The following is a 19,135-nucleotide window of genomic DNA, read 5'->3' on the forward strand; positions in this document are numbered from 1 at the left end:
TTCGGGTACACCATCGGGCCAAAAACCGTCAAAAAGATCGGATGCTTGTCGATTCGGATGCATTTTCAATATTCGGGTGCTTTTTAAAGTCGGATGCTTTCGAAATTCGGATGCTTTTTCAAGTCGGATGCTTTCGAAATTAGGATGCTTTCTGAATTTGGATGAAATGCAGGTGTGAAACCTTCGGCTGTTTATTGTCGGGGAAAATGCATTCGAATCTGTAAAACGTAATAGGTCTGTTAAATTTCATTCGGATTTCGAAAACATGTTAAGTATAAAAAATTTCATTCGAATCTCCAAAACACGTTAGGTCTGAAAAAAATTTCTCGAATCTTAAAAACATATTAGGTCCAAAAAATTTTATTCGTATCTTAAAAACATGTTAGGTCTGTAAAATTTCATCCAAAAGAGATATATTAGGTACCGAAAGATTTTATTCGGTTTTGGAAAATGAATTCAAAAATTCAAAGTACGGTCTGTTTTTTAAAAACCATTACATTAAAAAAAGTTTTTTTTTCTCTTTTTGACTCTAATTCTGCTTCTTACGCAGCCCTTCCATATTATTCTGCCGCATTATGTGGCCTAAGGCCCTAGGTTACGTCACTACGGAAGCCGGATAGTGCCAGGGGTGAATACTTTTTTCCGTATGGGTGTATACATTTCTTGCGCATAGGGGGTCAATACTTTTTCTGTAGGGGGTGTATACGTTTCTTGCGCATAGAAGGTCAATATTTTTTGCACAAAGGGGGTGAAATGTTTTTGCAGATAGGGGGTCAATATATTTTTTACACGTGGGCCCAGAGCGGTAGTCTCCATACGTTCAAAGCGCTTGCCCAGGCTACACTGTCGCGACGCGTGCGGACTGACTCCAACCAGAATTACCAGATATTAAGGTAAGTTAAATTAAGAACCTTTAATTGATGTGTGAAATGTACAACCCCCATGCACAAAAAATATTGACCCCTTGTGCGCAAGAAATGTATACACCCCATGTGCAAAAAATATTCACCCCCTATACATAAAAAAATATTCGCAAAATTATGTGGAGGCCGCCACATAATTTGTCAAAAAAGTATTACACCCCTTACGCAAAAAATATTCACCCTGGCACTATCCGGCTTCCGTACGTCACTGATCACGTCAACACAACTATCTAGTTACCAGTCGTATAGCTGATCGAGGATAGGCAAAACAAGTTTTGGACAGGATTACAATAGCAAATGATACGTCTTTACGTTTCCTTCCAAAACACTAGTTACTACTGAAAATGAGCTCAGATTACACCGAGGTGTATCATTTTCAGAAATTCTGCTGGGAGCGACGGAAGATAATGAAACACCGAACCAAGCTATTTTGTTAAAACTTTTTTCTCTGAGACCAATCTATATTTCAAATGATAAATATAGATTAGTTTCTTCCAGAATGCCCAAAAAGCCTTTCTCAAAAAGAAGAAGACAGACAGAAAAAAAATCTCGAATATTCCTTATCGAACTGAAGCCAAACATACACTCCTGTGCCAATTTCTGCTCAGAGCGTTTTCTGAGGCACATTTCCTCTGATGAAAGTTTATTTTGAGCCCCTTGGTAGCATTGTTGAATTGTAGCATCACAGTTTAGTTATACATGAATTTAATAATGGGTGATCTCTGGTGTCCATACAGATCATTACACATGAGTGCAGAAGGTATTGTGTTTAGTTTATTAACAGACGAAACTGACTTCCCAGTGCCGCCCCCCCCCAAAAAAAAACAAAAACCGCCACGACGGCAAAATCAAAGCAGTAGTAGTTCCGACATGGATGGAGGAAGGAAAACAGATCAGTGGCACTACGTAACACAATCTTTGAGCAAAATCACCCAACTGTAAGAGGGCGCTATTTACGAAAACAATATCGTGCCATCGCGTGCAAATCAAAACAGAGGCCCTCTTAATTAAAATATCTTACGTACTCAGTCAGCGCAGGATCATCACTTACCATGCTTATCTACCGACCGTGAACCGTTGTCTACTCGCTTAATTTATGGATAATATTCATGGTTGAATCTTCCTTGTTTTTATATCGTAAGAAATCAAGGACAGTATTCATTGTGTAAGTATAAAATGTCGGTCCACGGCAACGTCGGGTCCTCTACACCATTCATTACATGTATTTTAGCACTCTATTTTGTCGATAGTGTAACGTTAGGCCTGTGTCCCTTCCTCCAGTCTATGCCCTGCTGGCCAGAAGTTCGTCAGCCGCCATGTTCGTGTGTAGGCCTTTCTATACTTCCTTGTGTTTAGAAGTAACGTTAGGTTTTAGCTGAACGAGTAGATAATAACCCTGCACGGGTTTTTAATATAGGAGGCATTTTTGACCTTAGGCAGACAGTAGGTTTACCCTTGAACACTTTGAGTCACCATACAGTGCAAAGAACATCTAACATAAAAAAAACAGAACTTTCTTCTCCTAAATTGCACGAAGATTTCCCAATGAAAGTCTTAAAACCGAAGGTTGTGCCAAGCATTTATATAATGCTGAACACAAAAGAATGGTTATTTTCGAAGATTTTGCTGTTCCACTGTGATTGTGGTTGAGGTATTAAAGTAAAATCTTTCCCCTTACTGTTCAGGAAGTGTTCATAAACAATGCATGATAACATAAAATGTGCCTTTTTCTTTCGTGTACATGTATCAACAGGTCCCCCTCCCCAAAAAACAAAACAAAATAACAAATGAAAATGCTGAAAACTATGAAACAGTTTGAACAGGATTATCCAACTGTGTTTAAAAGTTAAAAGAATTTTCAGACCACAAAATGGTGAGGGATATTGATTGAGACCATGAAACCTAACTGTCCGTAATCCTATCCTTGAAGGGAGATGGAAATGAAAACACAAAATGGTATGAGGTATCCAATTTCACTTAGTGTGATCTAACCAGAAGCATCATTCTGTTTTTTTCCTAACTTCAGCTTCTCTCAATTTCCAACAGAAGTCACCATGGGGTGTTGCGAATCCACAGACACCAGACCCAGGGGCACCAAGAGCACGAGCGAATCAGGCGGTGGAGAGAGAATGAGGATTCGAGCCCACCCAATTTTCCCCAGGATAAGGCTGGGAGGCGGTGGCAACACGGGGCACGGATCCCCACGGAAATCTGCAGGGAGAGGGACAAACGAGTTATGAGATGCTCAAGTGGTCATCGTGAAGCTCAAGGAGTTTGCAGTGGCTACATGCTTGAATTACACCCACCTTCACTGGGTGTTTACTGCTGACTGCCAGCTCTGTTTTTACCGGTCAGTGGCTGCTCTTAAGGATTAAACAATACATTCAATCCACCGTGGTCATGCCTTCCGAGCAGGTTTTTGCCAGCACTTGAATAAAACAAGATAGCCATATTTGCCTTCGAGTGAAAAACAGGTCATCCAAGTTGATGAGGTTCTGTGCTTTAATGTGCTCAGGTAACAGAACATGGGGTCCAAAAAACAAGATACCCAGACACCCCCCTTGCTGAAATATTGCTTCCCAGTACATGATGAACTGTGTGGTGAGTGCCAACATGACATGGGTAGGTTTACAGAATCCAGACTGCAGTGAATGGAACAGTACAAAATGTCCTTTCCTCATCAGGATTCCCTGTCCAATCACAGACCTCTTCCATTAAGAGATCTTCTTGCAATGGATGCAACAAGATGCAACAAAATTACAATCAAAAGGTACTCCAGTGTTGTCTTATATATCCTGTATACGTCTTTGGCTTCTTATTTTCCATTTTGCAATATAATTATTATAAATAGTTGAGTGTTAATGCACCTGTTACATAACTGTCACTTATTCTTGCCATGTTTTTTTGCTGACGTGTTATATATGTAAGCTGCACTTGATACCTTATTCTAGTTGCGTTAACCAAAGGTTTCCAATATGTATGTAGTATGGAGTGTTTACAAGTATGATTTGGTATTTTCTTTCCATTAATTCTTTGGAGGTAAACACTTATACATTTTTGAAAAATATATACTATAGGTATTTATTAGTCAAATGGTAACAGTGATGTCATGAGGTGAATGTTCTATTCCACAGGGCAAAATTGAGTGGAATGGAACATTCAGTCTTCCATCAGATGAAATTATTCTTTCAGTTTTACAAATGTAAAACATTCATTATTTGTTTTGTCTAACATCTGAATATTCTCCTTGTGCAGAAGTTGTTACATTCCCAATCGGTTTATGGTTCAGGAGATGTTCCTGGGTGTCTTACAAATTGTTGGACAACACTTCATTTGCTTCGTTAAACATTACTTACAGATTCGGAAATTTCTTCATCAGTTAAAAGAAGGACTGCTATTTTTGCCTTTATTGTAAGCCATCTTCCATTTTATATAAAGGGCTGCATTAAGACACATTTAACAATTTCACCAAACTAAGTCCCATGCATTGCTTATATTTGCATTGTTTTGTGATACGGACATGTTCCAGAAATTGTTTAGAATACCTCCCTGTTGGTTGATGTTGCCTGACCTACCCTGCACTTGATGATGGGGATTTATTAAGGCAGTTGATCATTCCAGTGCTGAAGGTTTGGGGGGAAGGTTTGCAGCTGAATCTGGGGCGTTAACATCTGAAATTTTATTCGCAATTCAAACGAAGAGACCAGTAAGCTTTCAAACTTCTCACTGAAATAATGTGTAGGTTTGAAGTACGGCACATTCAAGGTGTTGGTCCTTGCGTTTTGAGTGTGCTACCCTAAAAACAAGATTTTCAAATGGAATGGCTGATTTTGTTCCATCATCAGATATTTAATTAGCTCCTCAATGAAATGTAACTGATTAAATAAGTTTAAGTTTTGAACTAGGAGCATTCCACTATGGCTTATCAATCCAGTAGGGTACAGAGGGGTGTAATTACAGGAAATATGCAGTGGAAATAAATTTAGCTCAAACTGTTTTTTTTTACACGACTTTGTTTCAGAAATACAAACAAGATTTAAATAGTTCTTTTCATCGGAAGTGACAAGAATTATTTTTTCCATTCGTCGAAAATCCTTTTATCAATACTTTTTAAATGGCACTGTTTTGCTTTTTGTCACGCAAGGGACTCCTTGTTATAAGTGCATAAGAAGTTCGTCCTGAAATGTACATACTAAGAAAGCTTTGACGAAATATTGGCCATTTCTATTGACCAAAGAAACTCCTTAACACAATAAACAAGTAAAAAGTAGCACTTACTTCAAGAAAATGAATGAGAGTGTGATGTACATTTTGTAAACAGAGCCATGGAGATACTACTTACTTTTGCCTTGGATGACATCGTGCTTTGTGCCATGAATATGAAATTTTTTGTTAGCATAAGAACAAAATGTTGAAGTTTTTGCCTTTTACTGATTCAAGGAGGTGAACATGCTTTGTAACATTGCAAGAAAACCTTTCTACATTTTTTACAGTAATAAAAAGCCTATTTCATTTCTCCTCTAAGTGTATATTGTGTTTAAAAAATAGTTTTCTTCTAAGATTTGGAAGCAGAATCGAATTAAAGAAATAGGGGGGAAATAAACACCCATGTTAATTTCTGCCACTTCTAGAATTTCCATGGTAACTTTATACAAGCATCACTGACACAATCGTTCAATAGACTTCTCTTTTAAATAATGGGATAATGTTGACTTTCTGCAGGCAAACTGTTATGTTCAAATGTTCTCTGAAGTTCCCTCTTTTTGGGTCAGGCACTCTCCCGCTGTTTGTACGGCAACACGTAGTCCTCTCGCGCCCGTCGTCTGCCTAAAAAATGTAGCGCCCTCTCGTGGTCGTTTACGTCCATGCAAAACAGGTCGCTGGCGCTTGTGGGTGCAGTGTGTTTATTAAAGCCATTATCATGAATTTTCAATCATGAGATGTAATTTGAGAACCATGCATTCAAACACAACTAAGCTGAAGTACAGACAAGAATAAATTGTTTAGCAAAATAATAACCGGTAAGATATGACACTTTTAAATTCTTTTTGACAGTTATTCCCACCCTTTTGATAAGCATTGTTCACAGGCATCTCATTTAATTGTATTTACATATATTCTTTGAAACCATTCTTCATTTTGAATTTGTTATGCCTTACGTTGTAATACACATCCAATTTTAATGTCCAATAAATGGTTTTCTTGGGAGACTTCTGCACGAAAAGTAAATTGTTCAGAGAGTTCCGTGTTTGTGTGTGAATCGTTTTGCAGTTCGTTAGTGACTTCGTCACAAAGGCGGCAGACGCGCCACGATTTGCAGGCTCTAACTGGACAATCGCAGAAGTGCGCTTTAACTTCCCGTTCCATGGTTCCACGTAAAAGGCGATCAATGCATGTAACCCAATGTGAAGTGCACGTGTGCAGTTGGCGTGGTTTAAACTGGTGACGTCACACGAACCGTTTGTGTGCACACACGTACACACGCACAAAATATTTTTTTTAAAGATTGTTTATTTTCACATTAAGAATTCCACTTAACCATTTTTGGTCCTTATTATGCCTTGTATACTAAAAGCACGGTGCCATAAACCGTACACTTAAAACGAGAGTGTCCTACATGCATTACTTTTCCCCGAGTGTTGGATGCAACTTTTGTCCCGAAACACCTTCATTAAATTATATAATAAAGGCTGTGTCCCAATTTTACATTTACTTGGCTACGGCTTGAAATTAACGTACGAAGCTTCGAAGTGGAGCTTCCTCCCGGAGTGTTATGGGTAATTTCAAGCCGCAGCCAGTTATTTTGATCACGGCCTCGGTGTCAATTAGGCACCAATTAATACATAATGCGGCTGGGAAAAACTTGGACGGTAACACGAGCACAATGATTTGTTGTTCACTTTTCTGAAAGAACCGCGTGAAGTCGTTCATACGCACGTACGGCGTACCATTTCTGATGGTCCCTGGTATGAAAAATGTAGTGTTGCTCCAGCCATGCTCCAGCCAACTTCAGGATAACTAATTAAACGTGCTTAATTGTAATGTTCCTCTTGAAACACCATCAACTTATCTCATCCTACACTGTTTTCGCCCTGGAAAAGATAATTTTTGTTAATTTGGTGGAGTGGGTTATTCCGTTTACAGTGCAAGATTAAAAACAAAACAGCCCCCGCACACAAAAAAGACAGATAGTTTCCATATTTTGTTTATTTTACCGAGACGGACTCGACAGGTTTCGTAACCACACGCGTGCATTTGCCGCGTGTGCGCGCGTACTGTATTTTATAAGTGCGCCCTCTACCGTCTGATGATAGCTAATACGCGCATCAATCAATGGCGGTGAGTTTGACGGAAGAGTGAAGCTGTATCTGTGAAAGGCCTTTTATTTTTTATGGAATCCAAACTCGGTCTGTTAGACTTAATGCAGTGTGCAGATGTGTGCTAAGTCAGGTATTCGAATGCACTAAATTGGTGACTTGGTTTAACGCTTGGGGACCCATGGAAATGAACAACGGGTTTTTGTACCTGGAGAGTAATTTTTCTAAAGGGCGCTAGGTCTCGGCCGCGGCCGAGCTACGTGCGTCATCATGTCATGCGTAGTCACCATATCGGCACGTTCCGGCATTATTTTCCTCCTTTACAAGCTTTAACTTTGCGTTGATTAAGTTTGATTTCTTTAAAAATACAGTAACCAACAGAACCTTCAAACAATTGCCTTGCCACTGTTTCTGGTTTTGTTTGTGCTCAGCTTCTAACATGTCTAAAACTTAAAGAGTAGCGCAGTACTACTTACAAGGCACGAGGGAACAGGTCAACTCGAAGTTATAGTGAGTCGTACTTTGGACAACTCGTACCATGGACAACCCTGACATCTTGCACCATCTACTCAACAAAACTGTATCAACTTGTACCTTTGCCGAGTCGCACCTTGGACAACCATTACCTCCAGTAAAGACGCCTTGTACCTTCACAGAAATCAGAGCTTGCTCAGAGCTGATTATTGATATTATTGTAATTAATTTGAACGATAATTTGATTTTTTAGTCATGTGTTCGTCATCTAATTTGTTGTTTTGGCTACACTGCTTTCCCTACACGCTGGTAGGGTGTCACGGATGTGATGTGGGACGCGTTGACATCGTGCATGTGCACGTGCAGTCAGGCAACTGACGCTGGTCAACATGGCCAGCCATCAGTGCATGCAATTCGGGATCTTCACTGTGCAGTCCACCGTAATGATGATGTCATGTTTTCATTTACTTCAAAGTTTATAAAGTAATATCAGTTGTAACTTGTCCAAAAAAGAAAGAATTTTAATAAGGAAGGTACCCCCCATTAAAAAACAAGACCAGAAACATTTCCAAAAGAAATCGAGACATAAGTTTTATTAAGTACACCCCCCAAAAAGTTACTGAACAAAGTCATCATTCCTCCACAAAGTGAATAAGTCCAATAATGTTTTCCCAGAGCCATAAGGATAAATTAAAGTCTTCCCCCAACCAAAAAAACCCCCAGAATTTGGAGTTCAGTAAAGCCAACCCCCCAAAAAAGAATGTTAATAAGGAAGTCAAGTTGGTAAACAGTTCGGGCTGTTTGACATCCCTCATGTAAACTGATGGCGCAAAACGCCCACGGCAGGCACTGTGCAGAAAATCATGATCTCTTCGGGAGACTTTTGAAAATTTATCCTTGATATGTTTGTCAGATCTGATCTTGACATGCTGAAAAGGAAGAGCATGAAAGTTACAATGGAATTGCAAAGGTGAAGGTACAAGTGGTCTCAACTCGAGGTACGAGTTATTGAAGGTACGAGTCGCACATGGTATGAGACTATGAGTCATCCAAGGTACGAGTTGACTTGAAAGCGGGCGTGATTGATGGAAAAAAGACATGAGCCATGCAGGCTGTGATGTGAGGTTATATGAAGTTTGTACTGTGATGTGATTTTGTGTAGCAGTTGGTGAGGGAAGAGTCCAATATATATGGACATGACTTGAGATCCTGTGCACAGACCCTACCCCAAGAACTCTGGGGACCGACAGCCGCCCCACTCCCAGCGGGGTGGATGTCTGACCCCACAGTTCTGCAGTACACAGATCCTATGAGAGTGGCTTTAAAGTAATTTTCTAATTAGGGGCCTAGTTAGGCCTCTATATTTTCCCTGCTAAAATGGACTTTTTAGGGTGCTTTCTGATGACTGATAAACCACTCCTCTGCAAGGGAAAATTCCCTAATGCCCGTGTATGGAACTCTTTCCGTTTGCTCAATCATGTCAATCTCCAGAATGTGCCCCTAGAACTCGGGGGTTTGTCGGTGGACAATGAATCCAGAGTTCTAGGGATACCCCAAAATGTTGAATTAACAGATGGTAAAAGTATTAGACCAAATGATCATAGTGTTGATCAAAAAACTTTCGCTTATTATTTGTACTGGATGGATATTAGTTGACTCATTGACTGTGGAACAAGTTGAGAATGTGACATCCCAACCTTGGGTGGGACTGTCTCGACCCTAGTCCCAAGTTGGGAATCCTAGGTGTAGATCGAGGTCATAGTTGGACAGTCCCTGCTTCATGTGCTGTCATTGGGGTAGCTCTGCAGTACTTTTGATGCCATGTTTGGGTGTCGCAGATATGTCACCAAACCTAACAAAATGAATCAAAAGTTGGCATAGCTACTACATTTAGGTTAAACATTAAAAAATTTAGCATGATTAAAATTTACCCCTTCTCACTGGGAAGCGGTAAGAGCTGCCGTAAAAATTGAGATCCCTCAGCCCGCTTTTCAGCTATTATTCTCGGCCCATGCTCGAGCGAAAATGGTGAAAAAAGGCATACTCTGGCTTTGTATGTATGGTGATTGGCCTTTGTGTGTTGCCAAGAAATGAAAAGGTCGAATTTGCATCATAATCACCAGCTTCACAATAGTCCCCATTTTGAAAAGAGGCAACGGGAATGTGGAAGCGTGAGTAGAGCTGCATGCTACCGAACAATCAGCCTTTTCACTGTGTAAATCAAAGCGTGCAGAGCACACAGGGCCACAAACTGAGAATTTGCGGTTTGGCAGGTGGCCTTTGTGGCCAAGCGAGGCTGGAATTCTTGGAGTTTGCTTTCAGAAAAAAGTCCCGGCGTCAAGGGGTTAACCAGAACTGTCACTTTGCATAATGTCCATTTCTATCAGCAAGTCAAACTGAATGATCCATCAAAAAAGTAGTGTACATGCATATGTATGTTCTTAGTACGTTAAAAAAAATAATTATTCTACTGGTGATTTTTATTGAGTTGAGTTTCATTTGTCAGATGAAATCATCCTGAATTACATGTGCGAACAATAGTAACATTTTCTGTGGTTTCAGTTCATGTGATAGAGGCTTTTTGCTCGAGCATTGGTGGTGTCTGTTCACCATCATGTCGTCGAGGAAAATTCAGCGACTTGGCATTGTACCACCGGTCATAGAACGACTTCACAAACATGGAGTTTTCTCATGTCAGGTAACTGTTCTTAAATTGTCTGTTTTGGAAAACCATACACTCAACTTTTCTTAAGGTTTACTTGCCAAAAAAAAGCAGATCTGTTCCTAGGACATTGTTAGATAAGGCCAAACAAAAAAAATTGTGTTTCTGGTTACCTGACCCAACCTAGATTATATCTTTTTTTTTTGACAAATCAATCAAATATAAAAACTTACGATGCCTTGCCCCGATCCTAATTTTGTGTATATCGTCCTGTAAATTGTATTGTTTTTATGTTTTTTTTGCATGACATGGACGGCTCTTGTGTGTTTTTTATTTCAACAACCAGCTGCGTTACTACTCAATCACAGTGCTGATATGTAATATTGGCGTGCACATGTGCAGTATGAATCTGACACTGACTTGGTACCTGTTACAAATATATGCGCCCCCCCAAAAAAAATACAGACCATCATACGACCAAAATTTTTTGGGCTATAAAATTTAGTGTAAAAAGAAATACTTTACCCAACCAACCACCCTAGTTTCTTTTTCAGTGTAATAGGAAGCACAACTTATTTTTGTTTAGCCTACACTTTTTTTTCCCCACCATTATTTGTGTGCACATTATGTCAGGAAAAATCTATTGAACTCTAAACATATTCTGAACATGCACGCTGACAACAGTTTTGGGCATACTGGTGATGTTGCACGAAAGCACACCTTTGACAGTGTCAATTTGCAAAGGCACAAAAATGCCAAGTGCAGAAAAAAGTGAGCAAAACAAAGTCATTCATGCGCTCCCTCTTTAGCTGTGGAAGTTCTCTGAAATACCTTTTAAGTCCAAAGTAGGGCCCATGGTGTTTCATCAGCTCCTATTGAGGCCTCAATTCAAATTTTATTGTAGATGTTCCTCATAATTTTAAATTAAAGACAGTGTTGCAGTCAACACCATCACAACATTTACTAGACCAGTCACAAGACCAGACACAACAGCATTTACTAGACCAGTCACAATACCAGACACAAGACCAGTCATAAGACAAGACACAAGACCAGTAACAAGACAAGTCACAAGACCAGTCACAAGACCAGAGACAACAGCATTTACTAGACCAGTCACAATACCAGACTCAAGACCAGTCACAAGACCAGACACAAGACCAGACACGGGACCAGTCACAAACCATTCACAAGACCATTCACAAGACCAGTCACTAGACCAGTCACAAACCATTCACAAGACCAGTCACAAACCATTCACAAGACCAGTCACAAACCATTCACAAGACCAGTCACAAACCATTCACAAGACCAGTCACAAACCATTCACAAGACCAGTCACAAACCATTCACAAGACCACTCACAAACCATTCACAAGACCAGTCACAAACCATTCACAAGACCAGTGATAAGTAACAGGGTGAACAAGGACAGTGGAATTTTTTTGTAGTTCATATGGATAGCTTGTGAATGGAATTTGGTGTGGAGGTCTCCTGTTGGGCTTGTGATGGTCTTGTGGCGTCTTGCAATAGCCTCAAGAGCGGATGACTATAATACTGATCAGAGAGTGAAGCTAACTTGTTTTTACTTTAAAGGATCAAATGAAACCTGTTGCATTTCCATTTTTAAAATGGGGAAAACAGGAAGTGTTAGGAAGTGTGTTTGCGCATGTGGAAATCCAAAGGGACAAAAAGAATATCATCTGCTATTAGTTCACTGCTCGTATTGAGCACTGATATTTGAATTCTCTTGCCCTAGGACCTTTTGTCCAAGACTCGACTGGAACTCTTAAAGATGACGGGAGTGACTAACTCACAGCTTACAAACATCTTGCTGGTTGCCAGTCGGGCTTGTTTACCTAGACAAACAACGGTGTGGTAAAACTTTTTTTTCTACTAACTGACCTACGTAATTTACTAAATTCTTTCTGAGACTAAACATGGCACAAAGAGTAAAATGTTGCGGTTTAGCAAGTGGTGCAATTTTTCTGATGTTGACGTATAAGATGGCAGCTTGAATTTTGGAGGAGGTTAGCCCTTAATATTGAGTCTTCGAAAAGAGAGATGGTTGGATTGAGACTGGAGACTGTTGAAAGTGTGGAGGCTTTCTTGTGTGGCTAGGTTTAAAACTAGCTTTATGCAACAAGGTTAAGGTTGGTTTTTCTTTTTGGCCGACCCAGGGCATGTGTAATTGGTAGGCCTGTATGGCTGCTCCGTAAAGACCACAGAAGACAGGCATACGAAGTGAACCAGTGATATTTCCATTCCCAACAGACAGTGTTTGGTTAATCCTGGACCTCAGAAGTGTGTGCTAAGTCTCGGGGAGAGTGTTGTTTAGGAACATATAGAATCAAGATGCCTTGTCCTCTGAGCGATAGGAATTCATGATATTGTGTGTCCAACTGAGCTGATCTCTGTGTCAACAGGCTTCTCTGTGTTTTCTTCTGTAGGCACTATCCATGTATGATGCAGCTGGCCGCGAGGAGTGTCCTGCCTTCTTCAAGACCTCTCTAGGACAGCTTGATCAAGTCTTACACGGTGGGTTACCAGCGGGGACTATCTCTGAGGTGAGTTGTGTGAAATGACGTCACCTTTTGGCAAAGCTAACCTTTTGTTGTGGAGTTTCCACTATTAAAGGCTTGTAGGGTTTCCCTAATGAAAGGAGGAAAACATGAAGTGGCCAAATACACACATTAGGAAACACAACCAAGACATGTTCTGATAAGGTTATGAATTTTGTGATGGTCCTTTTTGGTTTGAATTTGCCATGCTATGGGCATATTAAAGTCTTTCCCAAAGGCTACTATGTATGCAAACATTTACTTGGAATTAACTCATTCTAGACTGATTCATGTTGTCTCAAGTCCAAACAGCATATCCATTCACTGGATAATTGGCTTTGGTGGGCAGGCATTCACCGCGTTCAGGGGGCAAGTTCTTTTGTTAGGGAAATTTGAACCGAGTTGTGGGGACATTTCTGAGTCCCACAATGTTTGCGGTTCCCACAAAATAGGTGAAATGTCAAGTGTATATCCCCACAACTACGGTGCGGGAGCATGTGGCTTTTTAGTGTGGAAATTCCTCTTTCTCTGCCACCAGGAAGTCATCATCCTGGAATTTTCAAATTTCATCAAGGAAATATCTTATGGACTTTGTTATAAGGAATGCTGGGAGGGCTATCAAGTTCCTAGTAGCACAAGCTATTTACGGAGAATTTGCCAGGTATCACTGTCAAAATAAATGCCTTCGTGTCTATTTCAGGAGGCGATGTTTTCAGTAAAATTTTCCAAGCACGCTTATATTTCAACCGTTCCCAGACAGCACAAGTCTCTTTTTGAAAGGCTCAAATATTATTGTCACTGACCCTACGTTGCGTTTGAGATTGCTTTACATGCCTTGTGTGGACCTGAAAACAGAAGAGGCATACACAGTGTATGATTCCAGGATGTTCTGTGGACAGACAGTTTTAGAGGCGTGAAGATCAGAGTTATCTGCTGGAAAATGAGGAAGAATGCAAACGACAGTTGTCATTGAAATTCCGGTTTTAATGAATGTTTACAGTGGAAGAAAAATGTATTTTTTTTATCACGGGGGAGTCGGGGAATATCTGCATGGAATATGCAAAACAGTTGTGGGTGTTTCCTGTGTGGGCACTGTTACTAAGTGGACCGTATGTTTAACAGAAACAGCTAGCAGTGGGCCTTTTTACGGTAAGCATCTCTCCTTCAGCTGGGGTGGCCTGATTATAAGGTTCAGTCTCACTTCTTAGATTGCAGGACCTCCAGGATGCGGCAAGACTCAGTTCTGTATCATGCTCAGCGTGTTGGCCACCCTGCCGGCAGCCATGGGTGGCCTGGACGGGGCAGTGGCCTACATTGACACAGAGTCGGCATTTTCAGCAGAGAGGTTAGTCCAGTAACTTTCCAAGGCAACCTCTAGCCTGCATCTGATAGGATGAAGTTATTTGCAACACCATGCCTCTTGGTTTGCATTCATGTAATGCAACCACCCAAGGATCTCTGTCATATTTTTCAGTTAAAGGTACAGTCCATATTTAAGGTATAGTCAATCTTATGTGCGTTATATTAATTTGAGGTAACAAAATTGCTCAAAATCTAAAAAGGGTGCTTAACAACTAATTCCATCATGTAGATTGCGTCATTCTGAGAAAACGGGGGGGAACCCTCGCCCTGTGTTCGATGTGGATAAACACTGTGTATGCCAAATAATGCATGTAGCCATTGTTTGGCATGCACAAGGGTTTATCCACTACGAACACAGGGCGAGGGTTCCCCTCGTTTTCTCTGTTTTCTCTGAATGATGCAATCTGCATTCAGAATTGGCATCTTGGCATAAACAGGAAAAAAACCCTTTTAAGCTTGTAATAGTTGAGCTCTGAAGACAAATTACACTGCATTCAATTTGGATGCTTCCATATTTATTTGAACAGATAAGATCAGGGAAAACATCATTTCCTTAGAGGTACTCTTTAATTGGTACTTTTCAGTTGTACAGAACTATGCCCTCACCACTGCTAGCAGCGTATTTGTGGTGTTCTTGGTGATGCCAGCGTATTCAATTTGCATTGCAAAAGCCTTTCATTTCCAGTGAGTATACTCACAGTGGCAGAATTTGGTACACCTGTTACTATGAGTATACTCGTAGTCAGCAGTCAACATGTTGAAATAAGTCAAATTCTGATTTGTATTTCTGATTTAAGTTGATTTGGTCCCAGCAGTTAGTTCTTTTGGAAGATACATCATCAAATGCAAACATCAGAAAGTCATGCATTGGAGGATTTTTAACACCTTTCTTTCTAATATTGCCAACATGGACACTATGCAGCAAATCTTGCCGGACCCCAAACTTCAAATGCTGATTTATCAATGCCCTGTGTTGCATTTGAATGTTCCACCCACCTGCAGACTAGTTGAAGTAGCCCGATGCCGCTTCCCTGTTCACTTCAGCTGTGATGAGGCGTATATTGCCTTGACCAGCAGGATTCATGTTTACCAGGAATCCACGTGTTGCAGCCTCCTGGCAAGGTAAGGGCTAATCAAACACAACCTTCATCACGACATCTTGTAAGGAGCCAGGTTTGATGCATTTTTTTGCCTGAGGGTTGTTTTGATTTACAATGGACTTGCTGTTTTTCAGTCCAGACGGGCTTCAACCCTTGTTTTCAAACAATATTTTAGATGTATGGTAAATGGATGAATGGACCTGACAGATCTTAGAGAGCTGAAAGTTAGTACCCACTTTTCTTCGAATAGTCTGGTATAAAATTGATGGAGTATTTGTTTCAACACTCTGCAAGGACAAGTCTTGCTTGGTCCAGACTTGCATATTGTTAGATTAAGCATGAACACAGTGAGTCAGGTTGGTATTTCAACAGTACATGTTTGAAATAAAGTAAGTACATCAGATAGGACTTCTGCCCTATCATAGGTATCACAATTTGATACCTAAGGGTGCTATCATTACAGCTGTACACTGAGTCACACGCACCAAACAGGTTCACTCTGTTGTGATGTCAGGTGCTTTGTTCTGGAACAACCTTGCTTTTTTAAATACTGAACTGGCTCATTGGCAGGGAAACATTATCCACTTGGACTCAGAAAACCAGAAAAACAGTGAAGAGACAGTATCGTGGGAATTGTTGTCATGATCTAAGTGCCTGATTCAGCAGAAATTGGTTATGTATGCTCAGTGTGTCTCACGCCAAACGTGTATAAATCTATGCGCACACCAAGGACCACTGTCACTCTGTACAAGAACTCCATCTCTTACTTGTGCACAGAGTGGATACACCTGCATAGGGCCAAGGCTGGTGTTTATCTAATAGCAGTGCACAGAATCCTACTGAGGGGAAACTGATTCCTGAAGGAAACATGTTCATAATGGAGACCCAATTTCAAAACTTACGCCGAGAATCCTCTAGCCAATTCTGTTGGGGCTAACGTGTAAACTATGATTTTGAGAAGTGGATGTACTGTAGCACAGACTTTCAGGCCCAAATAATCCTAATAATAATGCAATGTTTTGTTTTGCCATTTCAGACTGCAGAATCTTGAGGAGGACCTCATCACCAAAGGCATCCGGCTAATTGTTTTGGATTCAGTGGCATCTCTTGTCCGCAAGGAGTTTGACAGCAGCCTCCGGGGCAATCTGATAGAAAGAACCAACCTCTTGTCTAAGCAAGCTGCCATTCTCAAGTACCTGGCGGAGGCATTCTCCATTCCGGTAAGTCAAACTCTCTCACCCTGCCCTCCGTTCTTGGGTGCTAGGGGTGTGCATATTCACCCCAATCAGATCCAACAGATCTTTTTCTGTAGAATTTTTGGACCCAGGAATTAACGATGAAACCTTTTCAAGCTTCCTTGAATTATTTACAGCTGTTGAATAATGTGAAATTCAGTGGGACTGTTGGCAGAGACACACCTCCAAGATCATTGTCATCCATATAGTGTATTTAATGTGCAGTTTTGTCGTCAAGTCCATCACAAGGCCTCGGCATGTATCTCTTCGTAAGTCCTTTTGCATGACCCTTCAAACGGGAACAGTGACAAGGGAATGCTTTCACGACAGTTCATGTGAATAGCTTGTGACTTGACTTATGACTGGATCACTCGTGCATGAGTGACGAGTGATGGGCTTTCAGGGACTTGTGATGAATTCAATTACAACTTTGTTAATTTAACCCAGACCTTGTCTGGTTGATAGATTGCCTAGTGCAGCCAGCAGTTTGGATGCACTTGCCTGGGCCAGGGAGGTATTACTGGTTTAAATAATCAGGTATAATGTGTTATTGGTGCCTCAGTGGCGGCAGCTTGGAACAGTCTGAACAGTCCTTTGGGAAATTGGCTATGACCACCTTGGTATGAGCTAACTTCATTTTAAATGTTTTTATGCGTTCGTGCATGTGCTTTGTTGCGTGTTTATTTGTACCTGTACTTGACAGCTTGGTGATGTAGACCTAAGGGAAGAGTTATCTTCAAGGCATGTATATGTACAGCCAAAAATATCTCCACAGCATACAACTGGATCACGAAATGAGTCTCATGGCCACTTTTTTTTTTCAGTCATTTGGTTTAATTTGCATTAGTAAGAGCAGACTGAGCTTAGTTGTGTTGGATCACTCACAGGGTTCCCATGGAATATCCTGGGAAGAAAGTTTTCCCGGAAAATCATTGAAAATTGGGGAAAAATAGAGGGTCCTGAAATCCTGTTGTCAGAGGGCAAAATGTCATGGAAATGAAGATCATGCAAGTATTATTGTGGATGGGCTGCTTTTGATGTGAAAATGGAATACTTACGAACTTAGTGGCTATCCTGGTCAGTCTATAGTAATAATAATAATAATAACAAGATTTACATAGCGCCATTCCCTCTAGATCATGGCGCTGCGCAACGCATGATAATGAAACTATACTGGAAAAAGATGTGTTTTTTAAATGTTTCCTGAATGATAATATTGTGTCCTGTGATCTAATGTTTGATGGTATTGTGTTCCTAAGATTTGGACCAGCAATTATGAAGGCTTTATCCATGGAGGTTTTTCTAGATCTTGGGACTGAGAGGAGCGTGGTGTCATAATTGGATCGAAGACCAGGTCGGGATACGTTGAGGTGTATGAGGTCTTGACAGTATCGAGGAGCTGTGCGATGAAGACAGTTGAAGACGAGAAGAGCCATCTTGAATAAGATTCTTTTCAGGACAGGAAGCCAATGAAGTTCAGGAAGTAATGTGGAAACTGATGTACGCCAATCCAATAGCTATGGCAGTCTTCAAGTTCATATAATACCAAACAACTGTTCTCTGCAAAGTGGTGTGAAATGTTGTGGAAATTGACATAGTTTTAGTCCTGGAAAGTCCTGAAAGTGTCAGAATTTGGTTTTCAGATTTCTGTTGGAACCCTGACACAGTATGGAGATTATCAGAGCAAACATTTATGATTTCCATTGATATGCATTGTGCAAGATTCCATTAAAAGTCTGGAGCTCCTGCTTATTTTGTAAATAAGGGTCCTTTGTGATTGTTGCTGAAATAGCGTGTGCACATTGAAAGCACTTACTAGTGTCTGCAACCATTCTTTTACAAGTTTGCTTCATAACTCCTGCAGCCAATTCATACTTGACATGTCCCCCCAAAAGTTATATAAGGGCATGCTGATGATGCTCTACCGATGGGATAGCACATGAACCAGTAAAATGTAAATCATATGTTGAGTGACGTGATTCATGCAGTGCATGGCTACCTCACCCGTTGTGAATGTCAAATGTCACAGTAATTAAATTGAGTTCTTGCAGGTGTTACATGTCCTTATGTACTTGGTGGTGAGGCTTAACTGTTGCTTGCAAACAGCTCAAGTTTGAATAATGGGAATATCTTCAAAATGTGTCGTCAAAATTGCTGTGAGTTGATCAGTGAAAGTTCAGTGAAGGTTGCATTCGCATTGCCCAATACCAGCAAGTATTCATCAATTGTAAGATGAAGCTTAGTTTTCACATCCTTTTTTACGAATATTTATTTCCAATTTCTTGAGTGTTTTCTTTTTTCCAGAGACAATTTCTTATTGTCTTTGCACATGTTGCTGTACATGCACTAGACTGCAAAGTCATCGTACATCAGACAGAGCTCTTGTAAATGGTGAAACCATTACATTAGCTGATGTTGAGAAAAGACATCCACGGGTTAGTTATTATGTCCTGTGGCTTGCGTAGTGATCACTTGCCTAAATTTGTCTTAGTTTATTTAAT

The 19,135-nt window shown here is 40.5% G+C and overlaps 1 protein-coding gene and 1 long non-coding RNA gene across 19 annotated transcripts in view; both read left to right on the forward strand.

Annotated features, from left to right (window-relative positions):
* The first annotated feature begins 1,874 nt into the window (after nucleotides 1-1,874).
* Nucleotides 1,875-5,447, forward strand: LOC110983218 (uncharacterized). Of its 2 annotated transcripts, none has more exons than XR_015427687.1 (2): nucleotides 1,875-2,088; nucleotides 2,950-5,447. It is a non-coding gene; the product is annotated as an uncharacterized LOC110983218 (long non-coding RNA). The 2 variants fall into 2 exon arrangements; XR_002598680.2 differs by having other exon boundaries at nucleotides 2,970-5,447.
* Nucleotides 5,448-7,238: 1,791 nt separating this feature from the next.
* rad51b (RAD51 paralog B) overlaps nucleotides 7,239-19,135 on the forward strand; it is a 209,670-nt gene continuing 197,773 nt past the window's right edge. For 16 of the 17 annotated variants that reach the window (XM_087131279.1, XM_087131530.1, XM_087131633.1 and 13 more), the window contains exons 1-7: nucleotides 7,246-7,373; nucleotides 10,277-10,412; nucleotides 12,136-12,249; nucleotides 12,827-12,943; nucleotides 14,146-14,282; nucleotides 15,302-15,421; nucleotides 16,436-16,619. In XM_087131279.1, coding sequence (XP_086987405.1) covers nucleotides 10,329-10,412; nucleotides 12,136-12,249; nucleotides 12,827-12,943; nucleotides 14,146-14,282; nucleotides 15,302-15,421; nucleotides 16,436-16,619 — 756 coding nt within the window. In that variant the 5' untranslated portion in view covers nucleotides 7,246-7,373; nucleotides 10,277-10,328. Of the gene's footprint in view, nucleotides 7,374-10,276; nucleotides 10,413-12,135; nucleotides 12,250-12,826; nucleotides 12,944-14,145; nucleotides 14,283-15,301; nucleotides 15,422-16,435; nucleotides 16,620-19,135 lie in introns of all 17 variants that reach the window. The other variant, XM_022242184.2, reaches the window with a different exon arrangement.

The sequence above is a fragment of the Acanthaster planci genome, linkage group LG01 (assembly GCF_054643075.1).
Source record: "Acanthaster planci isolate LZ-2023a linkage group LG01, COTS_SCS, whole genome shotgun sequence".
NCBI lineage: Eukaryota > Metazoa > Echinodermata > Asteroidea > Valvatida > Acanthasteridae > Acanthaster > Acanthaster planci.